The 15,828-nt window shown below is 40.3% G+C and overlaps 1 protein-coding gene across 1 annotated transcript in view; it reads right to left on the bottom strand.

The window, feature by feature from the left end:
- Positions 1-15,828, bottom strand: part of ROS1 (ROS proto-oncogene 1, receptor tyrosine kinase) — a 135,463-nt gene that overhangs the window by 87,257 nt on the left and 32,378 nt on the right. The window contains exons 6-13 of the mRNA XM_055534733.1: positions 12,048-12,108; positions 9,586-9,734; positions 8,498-8,636; positions 5,369-5,570; positions 4,631-4,707; positions 3,028-3,150; positions 2,686-2,870; positions 1,450-1,547 (exon numbers count right to left, since the gene is read on the bottom strand). Coding sequence (XP_055390708.1) covers positions 1,450-1,547; positions 2,686-2,870; positions 3,028-3,150; positions 4,631-4,707; positions 5,369-5,570; positions 8,498-8,636; positions 9,586-9,734; positions 12,048-12,108 — 1,034 coding nt within the window. The remainder of the gene's footprint in view (positions 1-1,449; positions 1,548-2,685; positions 2,871-3,027; positions 3,151-4,630; positions 4,708-5,368; positions 5,571-8,497; positions 8,637-9,585; positions 9,735-12,047; positions 12,109-15,828) is intronic.

Here is a 15,828-nt window from a genome sequence, read left to right as displayed (position 1 = left end):
TTCCCATGCATTGTGAATGACAAAACGGAAGAAAACATAAACATTTAAGCCATTTTTTAAAACTTCATGGTATTATTTTGCACAGTTGCTACCCAGCAATACTAATCCTGCATTTGTATTAGACTAGGAATGATGCTAAAGCTGAAACTCCAGTACTTTGGCCACCTCATGCGAAGAGTTGACTCATTGGAAAAGACTCTGATGCTGGGAGGGATTGGAGGCAGGAGGAAAAGGGGATGACAGAGGATGAGATGGCTAGATGGCATCACCAACTCGATGGACGTGAGTTTGAGTGAACTCCAGGAGTTGCAGATGGACAGGGAGGCCTGGCGTGATGCGATTCATGGGGTCGCAAAGAGTCGGACACGACTAAGCGACTGAACTGAACTGAACTGAAGCTTTTTGCTGACAAAGATCCATATAGTCATAGCTATGGTTTATCCAGTAGTATGGATGTGAGAGCTGGACCATAAACAAGGCTGAGTGCCGAAGAATTGATGCCTTCAAATTGTGGTGTTGGAGAAGACTCTTGAGAGTCCCTTGGACTGTAAGGAGATTAAACAGGCCAATCCTATAGGACATCAACACTAAATATTCATTGGAAGAACTGGTGCTGAAGCTGCAGCTCCAATACTTTGGACACTTGATGCGAAAAGCCAAATCACTGGAAAAGACCCTGATGCTGGGAAGATTAAGGGCAGGAGAAGAAGGGGGCAACTGAGGATGAGAAGGTTGGATGGCATCACTGACTCAGTGGACTTGAGTTTGAGCAAACTCCTGGAGAAAGTGAAGGACAGGGAAGCCTGGCATGCTGCAGTTCATGGGATCACAAAGAGTCAGATACGACTTAGGAACTGAACAACAGTAACAAGCTTTTAAAAATATTCACAATTAAGTGAGGCAATAGTGTTAGCATTTTACAAAATCATGATGAAGTACCCCACAAATGAGTAAAAACAGCTGGGAAGAACCACCCAAAACCAGCAGAAAGGAGTCAGTGGAAGAATGCTAAATCCATGATAACCAGACCAGAAAAACAAACAGGCACTGAACTGCTCAGCAAGAGAAAATGGTGTAATGAAAAGAAGAAAGATAGGCAGGAAGGGCTTCTCATGGGGAGAGCAGAGGGGGAATAAAACTCTGAGTCATGCATAAAATCATGACAAACCCAAGAAGAGAAGCCAGGTCCCTGAGTCCCAGAGAAGAGATTTTTCCCATATGCCCATAAGCTACTGCCAAGGAGAAAGGAAAACCTGCTTACCTAGAAAAGTTGTGGGTGAAGTTTGAAAGAAATTTCCTCTTGGCTCTATAAGAATGAAAACTTTGCCTGGATTTAATTAAATATGAAATCAGATTGGCTCATCTGTCACTACGATATTATTAGCAAGCAAGTTTCCCTAAGATTCTTGCCAAAGGAAGAGAATTCACATTTACAAGGCTAACACTTACCCATTGTATGAATCAGCCACAATTTTTTGAGGTGCAATGATTGAGGGAGGTGTAACTGTCTCAATGTTTGAGCAGTTCTCTAAATCACAGACACATACCTAGAGAAAAGTACATCCGTAGCATTAGTGTCTCTAGTCAACTTGGCCAACAAATATTCCTTAAGCAACTGTTCTGTGCTTAGAATTTCACTAGTCGCAGAGCACTTTTTGAAAACATAAAAAAGCCCTTAAAAGACAGTTTTATATCCTATATCCTAATGAGTTCATATTCTATTGGTATCCATGAAATACAAGTACATATTTTTCATATTTGTGGAGACACTCAACTACTTTTATTAATATTTTAGTTATATCTAAGCTTATGGGCCTATCTAAGCACCAAAGAATTGAGTTTTTGAACTTTGGTGTTGGAGAAGACTCTTGAGAGTCCCTTGGACAGCAAGGAGATCCAACCAGTATATCCTAAAGGAAATCAGTCCTGAATATTTATTGGAAGGACTGATGTTGAAGCTGAAACTCCAATACTTTGGCCACCTGAGGCGAAGAGCTGACTCACTTGAAAAGACCCTGATGCTGGGAAAGATTAAAGGCAGGAGAAGAAGGGGACCACAGAGGATGAGATGGTTGGATGGCATCACCAACTCATGGACACGAGTATGAGTAAACTCTGGGAATTGGTGATAGACAGGGAAGCCTGGCGCTCTGCAGTCCATGGGGTGGCAAAGAGTCGGACACAACTGAGCAACTGAACTGAACTGAAGCTTATGGGCTTCTAGCCACAGTGACTGAGCCCAGCCTCTCTTTCAAAAAAGGAAACTTGATTTGATAATACCAATATTTTCAGAGACCTACTAAAGTTATCCATGGTTATTACATAATTTAAAATGCTCACAGCTGATTTTAATCATGATTGGCAGTTGTTACCCAGTGATAATTCAGGTTACCACTGCCTCATGGAAGTCAAATTATCATTAGTGAAAACTCACAGCTCTGAAAAATCACAAGAAAGATGATTTAATGGTATATCAGGACTAAATAAAGTACTTAGTACTAGGTAAAATCTAGATCCTCCTATAAGACTCTATGTATGATTCATTGCTAACCCAGTATCTAAAACATAGTAAACACTCAATGATTAATTATTGAATGAAAGAATGTTTACTTATAAATATTAATATGTCGAGATATGCATTAGATTTTCAATATCTAGTTGTTCACTTTAAATTCTCAGACTAACCAGTTCATCCATGATGAAATACATTTTCTGATAAAGCCAGTCTATGGAGATGGAAGAAATTAATCCTGAGCCTCTGTAAAAAATTCTCAGGCCAGATACATCAGACATGTTGGCAACGTCCTTCACCCATATAAGAGTTCCTTCAGAGAAATAAACAGCTTGCTGGTGGACATTAACTGATATTCCTGGAAAAGTGATGCAAATACATGTGTTATTATGTAACAACCAGACAAAACACTGACACTAAAGAGAACTCATTTATTTAATCATTAACAAAGGTATTAAAGCCAACCTGGCTCTTTCCTTACACACTAAGGAAACATTTTTCTCTATTACACTGACCTGTAATATTATGGTGTGTGGCCTCTGACTGAAGGCAATGTGCTTCATCTACTAAATGTTTTAAAGACCTCTTTCTTAGAGACGTTTTCCTGGATAAAAAGAGCCACTGTTCCTCTTCTTGAACTAAAAGAACAACACGACTTTATAGACAGACAGACCAATCATATACATATTGACACAAAAAAGATCAATATCACCCTTAAAAACAAGGGGACTGGGACACGGAAGAGCTTTGCCAGATATTCTCTGAAGATACAGGGGTATTTCAACTGTGGTATAAATCACAATTCTATGATTGGGGTGGGAAGTACTGTCTCAACCAAGTAGGATTTCTGGGTACGTGCCCCTGAATGCCCTCAAAATAACACCACATGCAGTATCACTGTTCTCAACAGCCTTGCCCAAATAGGAGCTCAGCTCATTATCCTCCACCCTGGGAATCTGACTGCTTGGTGGAGGTAGTCCAGCCCAGGCTGGAGAGACTGGTTGCATAACACACACATATAGACAGACTTTGGTTGCTCTGTTTTGTCTTCAATTATCTCTCCCTTTGAGGCAGGAGAAAGGCCTGTAATAATGAACTTTGAGGACTGCAGAACTCTGCGTGATGTCCTATTCGACTGGAGACTGATGCATTGTGCCTTGATCAACACTTTTAGGGTAATTAATAAATGTTATGCAGTAATCATAGTAATAACAACCTTAAACCTGCTCTATATTTAACTCGTCCTTTGGATGCTTCTTGCATAACAAAAATACCTCTCCTTTCCTAGAGTCTAGTAACAGCCAAAGAAACTAAAGGTTAGTAATGGATGACATTCAATAAACACCCACCAGCATATCTGGGGGCAGATTCAGGGAATGGGAGGTCAAGTCAGCAAACAGGGTTGCCACCAAGACAGAAAACACACTCCTAGTATTTTGAGTTTTCGCATGTTATTCCAAATGTTTTGAACTAACTTTCCCCAAAATATTTCTGGTGCTTCCTAAACAGCATTTTCTTTTATTAAGATTTTGCTTACGTGGGAATCATGCAGTAAATATTTAGTCTCCCAAGGCAAACGTTAAAATGCTGAAGCCGGAAAAAAAAAAAAGGTACTTGCCAATTAATAACAAAAGCTAATTTGGTAGTTTGAATATCAGAATAGTAAAATGTAACTTACTAAGTCCAGATAGATTTGAAAACCTAAAGGAAACTGGAAGAAAAAGATATCTGATCTTTATTAAATGATGGCCCATAAAGCAGAGGTTAGAATAGGATATATGTATTCCCTAAGTATATAAATGAAAGTCATAATCACTAGTGACTTAAACTGAAACCAAGTGTTTACTTGTGGCCATTTTTTTTAATTCCTTTTTTTTTTCTTTTTTTAATTTTTAAATTTCATTGTAAAAACTTTGCTCTGACAACTTACTCCTGTTTGTCAGCTGGGACTGATTTCTCATTTAAAATTTAAACTTATCAAGTATTCACAAGACAGTGTTATTTGGGCAGACAAGTAGGGGCCTAAGGAACACCGGATGACACAGGACCTGTAAGATCTGAATCCACCCTTCCACCCCTCAACTTGCCAGTAACAGGAGGCACACCCCCAGTCTATACCTGTTGGAGATGGAGTGGTAATACTAGATTCTGCTTCCGGCCCCTCACCAACTTCATTTACTGCTGCAATAGAAAACCTATTCCAAAAACAATTTGGAGAGATGTGTTTTACGTGGCATGGTGTGAACTTAGGATAAAAACAGAAGGAGCAATAACGTTTCTATTTAAAGGACAAGGTGGCAATGCGTGTATCTAGTTACTTGGTGCTGCTGCTCAGCGCTAAAATGACCATCAATCATGTCCTTGTTTGCATTCCCCACAGAATAGTTCAGGGTCACAGAGGTCAAAAACAGAACTCTGCTATCTGCATGACCCTCATGCCCTAATTTACAGAGGTCTTAGTAAATGCTAGAAAAGCTAACAATAATAAAATAATTCCCTTAACAGTTAATGTAAAAATACCATTAACAGAATTCTACCTCTTTACTTTTTTCATGTTGGATTAAATGAAGAAATGATATTGATGGTGCTTATGTTGTCTTTTTTAGCCCATATTTATTAGCTCACATTTGTATTTTTCTCTGAATATAATAGAAAGGCTTGAAAATGCTTTTGCTTAGGATGGTGTAATCTAATAAGCATACAAACTTGAGGGAAACCACAACTTCAAACCAGCAGCACAAAGTCAATGAGACTTCTCAAAATACATTTTAAATTATTTTGTAGCCATATTTCTTAGATAATTATCATGAATGCACCCATGCTGGTTACATTCTTCATGTACCACTAAATTCTTACCTGTAGGTGGTATTTGGTAGAGTGGAGTAAAACTGGAAACTGGTTCTCTGTGTCCCTGAATCTAGTTTCTGGTTTTTGCTGATCAGCCTTAAGTTATAGCCTAAAATAGGTCCACCTGGGAATTGAGGTGGAGCCCAACTGACTTCCACCGTGTCGGGACTTGAGCTTTCAATATTCCTAATGAAAGGAGCAGTTTCAGGAACTAGAAGAGATAATGGTAACACGGTGAGCAGAAAATATACAGAGAAAAACGTAAACAGGGTAGGGTAAAAGTCTTGTTTTTTGAAAACTTAGCATAAATGAAATACTTTTTTTAAGAGTCACAATAAATGGTAGGAGGTGGTAATATATGAACTGCAATTCTTGATCCCTAAACAATATCAGTTAGCTACTCTTCTAAGGGACTCTTGAAAGAAAGTGTTATTTTCCTCACTTCTAATTTATGCCATAAAATTAAATGTGGAAGTATACAAATAGGATAATGCTGTAGGGGGGAAGAAAAACTTAAAAATCTCCAGATACCTGACTGAGTTAAAACACGGGATGGAACCAGGTTAGGAAGGAGAAGAGACTCTGTAACAAAACTGAAGTCAATGATTAACATGAGTTGAAAGGAGTAAGGCCTGGGGCGTTTTCCCTCATTAGGGTCCTGTGGCTGGACCAGTTCTAGCTGAAGATAGGGATTTAGATAAGCCGGAATTAGAACAGCCTACTTCCCTTTTGCTGGCATCAGCTCTGCTGACCCAGACAGTACTCTCCTCCCGCCAGCTCTCAAGGTCCCCCAAATCCAGGTTTTCTGTGCCTTAGCAGCATCCCTTCCCTCATGAAGGACGAAAATGAGCATGCATTTGCTAACCAAGCATTCACCCGCAGACTGTAGGATCTGCCCCAGTGGCAAAGAACAGAAAGGAAAACAAATGATCTAACATCCCAGTCCGCGCCTGCTTTCCATACCTCCTATGCCCTGCAACCCCACCCATTTATTTCCTCTTTTCATAGAAAGGCAGACTGATACCACTTTGCCCTTCAGCAGGCTCTCTCCCTCTGAACAGTTTTTGGGAGGTGCACTGCATCACCCCTGTCCCCTTAGAGTGGGGAGAGAGAAGACAGAGCCGCCCTCCTGCTGGCTGTGTTTTAAAAAGGCTTTTCAACTGATCTCTGATACGGTTCCTCCCCAACTCTCAGAAGGAGCTTGAGCAAACACAGATATCATTGCCTCACTCCTCAGCTCCCCGCACTAAGTGACTTAGGTGGACAGGGAAGAAGGAATCATCTCCTAGCCAATCAGAATTAGGATGTCAGAAAACCTAACTCTTTAGTCCACACCCAGACAGGCATGATCTACCCCGCTGCAAGTACATTCCATGCCACCTCCGTGGCAAGTTGTGAGTAGTCCAAATCTCTCTGACAAAAGTCGTCCCTGAAAAGGCTGGTCAGGTTAGGCAAGGTGATTATTCCATCTGATTAAGAAATTATCTTCATAAAGGCCCCAATTAAAAGGCGATAATAACCATCTAAAGTCATATATTTCCCATAGCTGAAAGAGAAAAGGGCCACAAGGTGACGGAACACAAATGGATAACTCTGTAAGTTTTGATGTGGCTAAAAAAGTGAGACAGAATTGAAGCATGAGATGTTATCCATGGAAAGGATACCCAGTATGAGAACTGAAACATATGGAGGGTTTGGGGGCTTGTATATCCAGAGAGAGACTCAGAAATGGAAAGCACTATTTGCCTTCTTCGCTACTTTGATGTAACTAGCCATCTGCCCTGGACCACAGTACGTCTCCAGTACTGGAAAATGTTCCCATACTGTTGGAGTCCATGAGGCACTGCTCTGAACAAAAAAGGTCTAGGTATTCTACTCTGATCTGGAACATTTCAAATATCGCCCCAGACCCGTGTCTAATCTGAGGTCCTGAGGATGGTCAGGGAATAATCAGCAGAGGGACCACATGTACCCTAAAATCTATAAGCAAAAAGAAGGCACTAATCAGGGGAGAGGGAAAATGCCCCAACCAGCTTCATCAGCTGTCCTGCTGAGGTTTGGTCCAAGGCCTAGTTCAGTGTGAGGGTCTCTGCACGCAGCTGATTCTCCAGAACTGAGGGGTAGGGACATCCAACATCTGGCTTGGAATAAGCCCTTCCAAGTCCCCTCGGCTAACTCAGATGTTGAGAACACTAGCAACTCTCCCTGAATGTCTTCCCCTGGCATTTGTCTCCCTGAAAGGCTCTAGGCTTGAATCCTTTTCCCAGTATGGAAATCAAATCTTTGAAAGAATAAATCAGAAAATGTTCCAACATATCGACTGTTTTTTAAAATCATCTCTAACCAAAAGTTGAAGTACAATAATAACCTCCCAGCTGGTCTTCCTACCTCTGTACTTCCCAGTCTCTATCACTCAATGTCAGTCAATGCATTCTATGTGTATTTGCCAATTATCTTTTTAAGGAGCATTTGAAGCAATTATTCCTTTAAAACCTTCCATAACTCCTAATCACATAATGAGGCTTATTCCGACCAACTGCTTTAATGCACTCCCCATTTTTCCTGGACAGACCCTGCTCAAAGCATTTTTCTTACCATAGCAACCCATGTCTTCCTACTCACAGTATACTTTCCTTATTTATTAGATTTACTGTCGAGGGAATTTCCTTTCCACCAAAATTTCCTTTCCTTTCCTTTCTCTGCTCTAGCTGTACTAGAGCAGAGATTTTTCTTTTGATCAAAGGTATGGTGGGAACCTGGGCTTCCCTGGTGTCTCAGATGGTAAAGAATCTGCCTGCAATGCGGGAGACCTGGGTTCAATCCCCGGGTCAAGAAGATCCCTTGGAGAAGGAAATGGCAGCCCACTCCGGTGTTCTTGCCTGGGAAATCCCATGGAGAGAGGAGCCTAGTAGGCTACAGTCCATGGGGTCACAAAAAGTCGGACAGGACTGAGCGACTAACAATTTCACTTTTCATGGTGAGCACCTGGAAGACGACTTGACACCCAGTTATGTACCCCATTGTTAGATGGATTGATTAACAAAGGAATAAATCTATTTCACTATTTAAAATAAAAGTGAACTAAACCAAAGCTTTGGAATGACCCCTGATTTCTTGAGCAAAGTATGCATGCCATACCTCCATAAGGATGAGTCCTGTAACTGGGACTTGGAGGGGAATACAGATGCAGCTGGGCTGTGAAGATCCAAACCACTCGAAAAACATATTCAGTGAAGGGATGCAGGGGCTCTACCACATAGGAGAGCTTGGACACGGCCTAATCAATGAGAGATCAAACATCAGCATTTATGGAATCGCTTCCATATATTGTAACTCAAGAATACAGATTCATTTGTAGATGATGCGTGGCCTTCCGGATATGAAGTGATCCAGGGCTTCCCTGGTGGCTCAGACAGTAAAGAATCCACCTGCAATGCAGGAGACCTGGGTTCAATCCCTAGGTCAGGACGATTCCCTGGAGAAGGGAATGGCTACCCACTCCAGTATTCTTGCCTGGAGAATTCCATGGACAGAGGCGCCTGCAGGGCTACAGTCCATGGGGTCACACAGAGTCAGACAGGACTGGGCGACTAAGCACACACAGCACAGGGCCTGCCAGGCCAGCTGAAAAGGAGGCCTGGAGCTCAGAGCTGAGATACCCCGATCTCAGTCCACACAATTCACACCGAAATTCCTTCCGTCTTCAAACCTGCAAAATTATGGATTCAATTATTTGGCATTTACCTCAAGGCTTTCCTTTAATTTTCTGTGTTAAAATACTTGGTGTCTTGGGACTGTTCTCTGAACCTGCTTTTGCTGTCTTAATAGGGACCCGCCTGGATGACCGCCCTGACCTCCTCCCTAGTTGGCATCATTTTCAATGGGATGGACAGATAATGACCAATGATATGAGTAGTTGGTTATGTGTTGCTGAGCTGAAGGAATAATATCTATATCCAATAATATATTTTCCTCAAAAATAAAAGGTTTAACGTGAAGAGTAGCAAAGATTGAAGTTCAATGGTGGTAAAGCATCCACCTGCCAATGCAGGAGACACAAGAGGCACAGATTAGATCCATGGATTGGGATCCCCTGGAGTAGGAAGTGGCAACCCACTCCAGTATTCTTGCCTGGAGAATCCCATGGGCAGAGGAGCCAGGAGGGCTATAATCCATGGGGTCACATGACTGAATGGGCATGCAGATACCTAGGCAGTGGTTCATACCTCAGTGTAAGTCCAGCTTCCAGGAAGTTGTGTGTATTTCCACTGAATGATGTATTTTACTCCAGAGATGTTGGCCGATTTCCATCGTAATGTCATACCATGGCTTCCAATGGAAGAAGCAAAGGGTGCAGTGGGGAGGTCTGCATTTTCTGGGGAGAAAACAAGATTTCATTCACCACATCCCATGTCTGTCGACACAGGACAGCGTGTCCCTGCTTCATCTCAGCACACTCCTGCTACATCTTGCCACAATTATTCATCTGAACAGTAACTGATGCCTATAATTTAGTTGGTTTATTTCTTTAAATCAGCCAGTTGGTCTGGCAGCTTTTTCCCCCTCATCCTGCCTACCTGCTTAGTCGTGTCCAACTCTTTGTGACCTTTGGATGTAGCCCACCAGGCTCCTCTGTCCATGGGGTTTTCCAAGCAAAAATATTGGAGTGGGTTGCCATTTCCTTCTCCAGGGGATTTTTCTGACCCAGGGATTGAACCTGCATATCCTGTGTCTCCAGCATTGCAGGTAGGTTCTTTACCCACTGAGCCATCTAATCTTTGAAGATAGTTTTTCTTTCAGGCAAGCAAAATGGAGTGTTCTGAGACTGGTTTTCTCTTGTCATACCACTTCTATATAGGTTAGAGGGGTGGGTGCCAAGGGTATGTGTAGGGCAACAGAACCATCCACTGACCCAGGGCACATATCTCAAGATATTTTTAAATTTTACACTACACATCTATAGCCCATTGTGTCAAACATATTATTTTTACATGTGCAAGTAACTGTCTGAGCTCCAAAGGATCCTATAGTCTGCTCTTTTTTATTGTGAAATATTTCATGACTTTTAAGCATTAGCAACATTACAATTGGTACACGCAGTTATTGGTACTACTTCCCAGACACTGTATAAGTGTTAGAATTCTGAATGCCAGAACCATACTGTTTTGATTATTATAGTTTTGCAATAAGTTTGAAATCAGGAAGTATGAATCCTCCAACTCTGTTCTTTTCAGAATTTGGGGTCACTTGAGATTCCACATAAATTGCAGAATCGGTCTTTCTATCCCATGTAAAACATCTGCAAAAATGTATTTGGAATTTTGATAGGGATTGCATTAAATCTGTAGATTGCTCTGATAATATTGACATCTTGACAATATACCAAGTTTTTAAATTCATGAATGTGGGATGTCTTTCCATTTACTTGCCTTCTTTAATTTGTTTCAGAAATGTTTTGTGAACGTTTCACTTTACAAATCATTCACCTCCTTGGTTAATTTCTAAATATTTTATTGATGCTATTGTAAATGAAATTTTCATCATAATTTCCTTTTCAGATGGTTCATTATTTGTGCATAGTAATGCAATTGATTTTCTAATTTTAACTCTGTTTCCTGCTACTTTGCCAAATTTGCTTATTAGTTCTAACAGGGTATTTTGTGGTATCTTTGGAGTTTTCTGCATATAAGATCATATTATCTGCAAACAAAGATAATTTTACTTCCACCTTTCAAATTTGGATGCCTTTTTCTTGCCTACTTGCTTTGGCTAGGACATCCAGTATTATAGAAGTGGCAAAAGCAGGCATCTTTTCCTGAACTTAAAGGATAAGGTTTCTTCACCACTCTGATTCAGAAGCAAATCAGGAGAGCAAGGCAAGATCCACCTGCCAATTTTCATCAACCATTGAAACAAGGACTGCAGCTTATGGAAAAGCCAATCATCTCTTGTTCCAGAAAGAACTGTTTATCTTCCAGTGGGAGGAAAAACTGGGGAATTCTGGAAAAGCTAGCTGCTAACATAGGCTATAGTTTGTCAAAGAGTTGATCCTTCAGAAATGACTAGAGAATTAAGACACTCAGGCAAAGTCTCTTAAAGACACCCAACCTGCTCTGAAATAAGTCAGAGGGAACTGGAGACATATATAGTCAAGTTCCTTGCTTACTCAAAATCTAACACTGAGAAGCATAACTTCTATACATTCTGCAAATTTCCCAATATATTGTAAAGAGCCATAACTATAGAAGGCACTCAATCAATTGAATAACTGTTAGCTGAGTGATGAAATTCACATTAAATAAAATATTTATATACTTTCAGTTCATTAAAACAGTGGCATTTCCTGATAATCAAGTTGCTCAGGATTCACATTTGTCCCTCATATTAAGAGAGAAGTGATTGCATCCACTGAACTGAGGGCAAAATCTCAAATTCTAAACATGTCATATGCTGTTTCCCCTATTTTTCTCTGAAAGAAGACTTTTGCTGAGTCTCTAAATATGGCTTACACATTTGAAGTTAATAAAAAAATATATATATTCGATTATATATATATGTGTGTGTGTATATATATCCTACTGAGACATGGAAGTCTAGATATTTTAAGTTTGCTCATTGCCCCTACATTAGGACACATCCCTGGAGTGGTGTAGATTATTTTCAGTAATAGTTGTGTGAGTCTGCTTACCCAGCACTTCCTCTTCATATGCGCCTTCCCCACTGCTGCAGCCGACTTCACAGGATTCTCGCTATGGAAGACAGGTAGCATGCCAGTCAGCGTGGCCTTTGTGCTGCTTTTGCTCACAAGCTTCAACCAAATTTTGAAATATGAATGCCTGATATATAACTATACCTGTATATCAAGAATGTGAACTGTAATACTCAAGTTCCCATTTGCTAGTGGGATTAGAACAACACCTTTCAATCTTTTTTGACCATGTCCCAAATTCCAAAATACATTTAACAAAACAAATTTTTACACACATACAAGTTGGGGAAAAAAGATTGCTGAAATGGTAGTTTTTCCCCTTTTTTAAAACAGTTTTGTTGAAATATTTTACATACCATAAAATCTACCCATTTAAAGCACATAATTCAATGGTTTTTAGAATATTCAAAGAATTGTAAAATCATCATTACAATCTGAATTTAGAACATTTTCATCTCCAAAAGGAATCCTGAGCTGTGATGCAATCTTATATGTTCTATTCTATGTCATTTTATTTATTGTGACTCTTTATTCAATAAGTTAATTTCATGACCTTCTAATGGGTGACACCCCACAAGGTGACAAAATACTGAGCTCAACAATGCAATTATATGTTTGCTATCTTAGTCAAAGGTTTAGTGAGTTACTTAAAACTCTAGCCTAAAATGAAGCCTATTTATTTTATGTATCCATGCCTTCCTTGAAAAATTAAAAGTGGACTATAAACTTCAGAGCAACTGAACATTTCAATGAATGACTTAGGGCCAAAGTTAAATTTTAAGGTCTACAAAAACCTAACGGTGATTAACATCCCATCTCATGAACTGAAAAAGAGTAAACATTTTGGTGGCTGAGACACAAATTTCCTGCAACTTTTAACATTAACAATAGTTAGGAGGAGAAAAAACAAGGAGAAAAGGCACACAGCATAAAACTACAACACAATCACGATCAATCTTCCCTCTCTCATTCAGTTTATAATTATAATACCTAGGACAACATTCTATTGTTTCTCATGATAATAGGGGAAACCATGACTCATTGCATTTACTCTGCATGTCCAGGTAGAGAAGGGCTGTTTAATTTGCAAATATTCAACTATCCCATATTTGATCTGTGCTCTCCAAGGAAGTGGAGCCTGATAAGCCCAGGTTTGCTTAGTTAAGGATTAAATACTTCAGTCTGGGCTCAGGATTATTTACCTTAAGGGTCTAGTATACTTTTCACATCTTCTTTGAGGTTTCAGTAAAATACACTCAACACATTCATTAACTGCAGAGAATAAATGTACCAAGTGGCAGCAAAATTATCATTAACCTGGGATTTTCTTTTCAAGAAAGAAAACTGAGGAAGAAGGAAGGAAATGGAATAATGAGTATTTGGTAACACAGCTAGTTCTGACCTATCCAGGAGCTTAAATGTTTTGTTTACTTCAATGAAGCTTGCCTTTTTTTCCCAGCTTTATTAAGATAAATGATTACCACCATAAGCTAACACCTTCATTCCATCATATAATTACCATTTCTGCTTTGTGATGAGAATATTTAAAATCAACTCTTTGGCAGCATTCAAGAACATAATACATATTATGTATTACATATTAGCTGTAATCACCATGTTGTAACATTAGATTCCCAGAACTTGTTAATCTTATAACTAGAAGTTTGTACTCCAAAGAGTTTAAATGTTATCTCGAGTGGAGGCAAAGCTATTGAATAGGATTTCCTTCTTTTGTCTCTCCCTCTCTCTCTGTGCCTTCCTCCCTCTATCTCACTTTCTCTCTCTCTCTCTCTAATCTAACATTAGACTTCAAATGAAGTTATCCAGTGTTTCTCAAACTCAAGTTGCCCTGGAGAGAACTTAAAGGAATTTGGATTTAAGAAGTCCACAGAATCTGAGCCGAAAGCCCTGGATGGGGCATTTGTACAACATATTCTAGGCTACTGAGCTGCCATTCCCACTGAAAGCCAAGTTCATCCTTCCCAGGGGCTACACCCATCTGCTGTCTCTGTTCTCAGAGCAGTAAGATCTCTTTTATCATCATCCCTCTGGCTCCACTCCTGTGTTTCCCTGACTGTCACATCTGCTGTCTTTTGTTATTCCTGCAGCTCAAGGAGGACAGGCCCCACCACCCTCCCTGGATGCCTCTATTGCAGAGTCTCCATATGAACTGTGGCTTCATCTAAAAAGTCATTCATTCAAAAAACATTTACTGATACCTTTTACATGCCAAGCACTGTTTTAGATTTTAAGGCTATGGCAATGTATAAGACCAGTAAGTTCCCTGACTTCATGGAATTTATGTTCTCTTAGAAGAAAATACACAATAACAAAGTAACTAACTTAAAAAATAAAGTACGCTTGGATAATGTATTCTTGCCTGGGGAATCCCATGGACAGAGGAGCCTGGTGGGCTATGGTCCAAAGGTCACAAAGAGTTGGACATGAATGAGGAGACTTAGCACGCACCCAGGAGGAAGATAAAAGTCAAAGACATAAGGCATGACCAGACAGGAAGGGGGCTAACTTTAGTTAGGGTGGTCAGGAAGAACCACGCAGAGGTGACCTTCAAGACAAGACCTGAGTGATCAGAAGGAGCTGGCCTTGAAAAAATCTGGACAAGGGCAAATGCCTTGAGGGAGGAATATGCCGCATAGACTCGGAGATGAGGGAAAGGCCTGTATGGCCGGTGCAGAGAACAAGGAACAGGAGGCAAGATGAGGTGGATGAGCCAGCAAGCACTGGTAGTTTCTACTTTTTCTTAAATGGCAATGAGAAAGGTTTTTAGAACCTTCTAGATCAGAATAATCTAATTTGTGTTCTAAATTATCAGGGATAAGCCATCTCACTTGCTCACATCAGTTTCCGAACTACACCTTGCAAGCTACCACTTCTAAAACTATTCCCTCCAAGAAACATGTGGGCAAATACCAAGCTTTCTAGGTGGAAGCGTTGAGATGGTCAAGGAGTTCAAATTTCCTAAAGGTGTGAGCAGCTGAGTTAAAAATATCTATCTCTATATCTCTCTCTTTACCTCCACCTCTATCGAGCATGTATGACTGTTCAGGTCTACATTATTTAATGTATAAAGTAGCAAAACATAATAGGAAAGATAGAATGATTACATGTTACAATAGAGAGCAAGGGTACACATTACCTAAGCACGACGGGGCAGCATAGTGATGAACAGTGAACTATCGCACTAGAGACCCAGTCCTCGAGGAACAGAGATGCCGATGCAGAGAATGAACGTGTGGACACAGGGCGGGAGGGGGGTGGGACGAACTGAGAAAACAGCATTGATGAGTATACACTGCCATATGTAACATAAATAGCTAGTGGGAAGCTGCTGTGTAACGCAGGGAGCTCAGCTCTGTGCCCTGTGATGACCTAGAAGGGCGCGATGCAGGGAGTGGGAGGGAGGCTTTAGAGGGAAGAGATACATGTATACATTCTGCAGATTCACGTTGTTGTACAGCAGAAATTAACACAACAGTGTAAAGCAATTATCCTCCAACTGAAAAAAAAAAAAAAAGGCTTTAAATTAACAAAGTTTAAAAAAGGAGAATGAAACCCAGTCCTAAACTGCTTGGATGCTTCAGGCACATTCGCTCTCTGGTTTCTAAACGCAATCCTCTACGGGACTGTTATTTTGGCTGCTGCTTTTGTTTTGGTCACATAAAAGAGTTCTCAGGCTTGTCTTTTTTTTTTTTTTTTTAATCTCATCCAGGAATGAGCTTTAATTGTCTATTTACATAAG

The sequence above is a fragment of the Bubalus kerabau genome, chromosome 9 (genome assembly GCF_029407905.1).
Source record: "Bubalus kerabau isolate K-KA32 ecotype Philippines breed swamp buffalo chromosome 9, PCC_UOA_SB_1v2, whole genome shotgun sequence".
Taxonomy (NCBI): Eukaryota; Metazoa; Chordata; class Mammalia; order Artiodactyla; family Bovidae; genus Bubalus; species Bubalus kerabau.
This window is presented reverse-complemented; position numbering and strand designations above follow the sequence as displayed.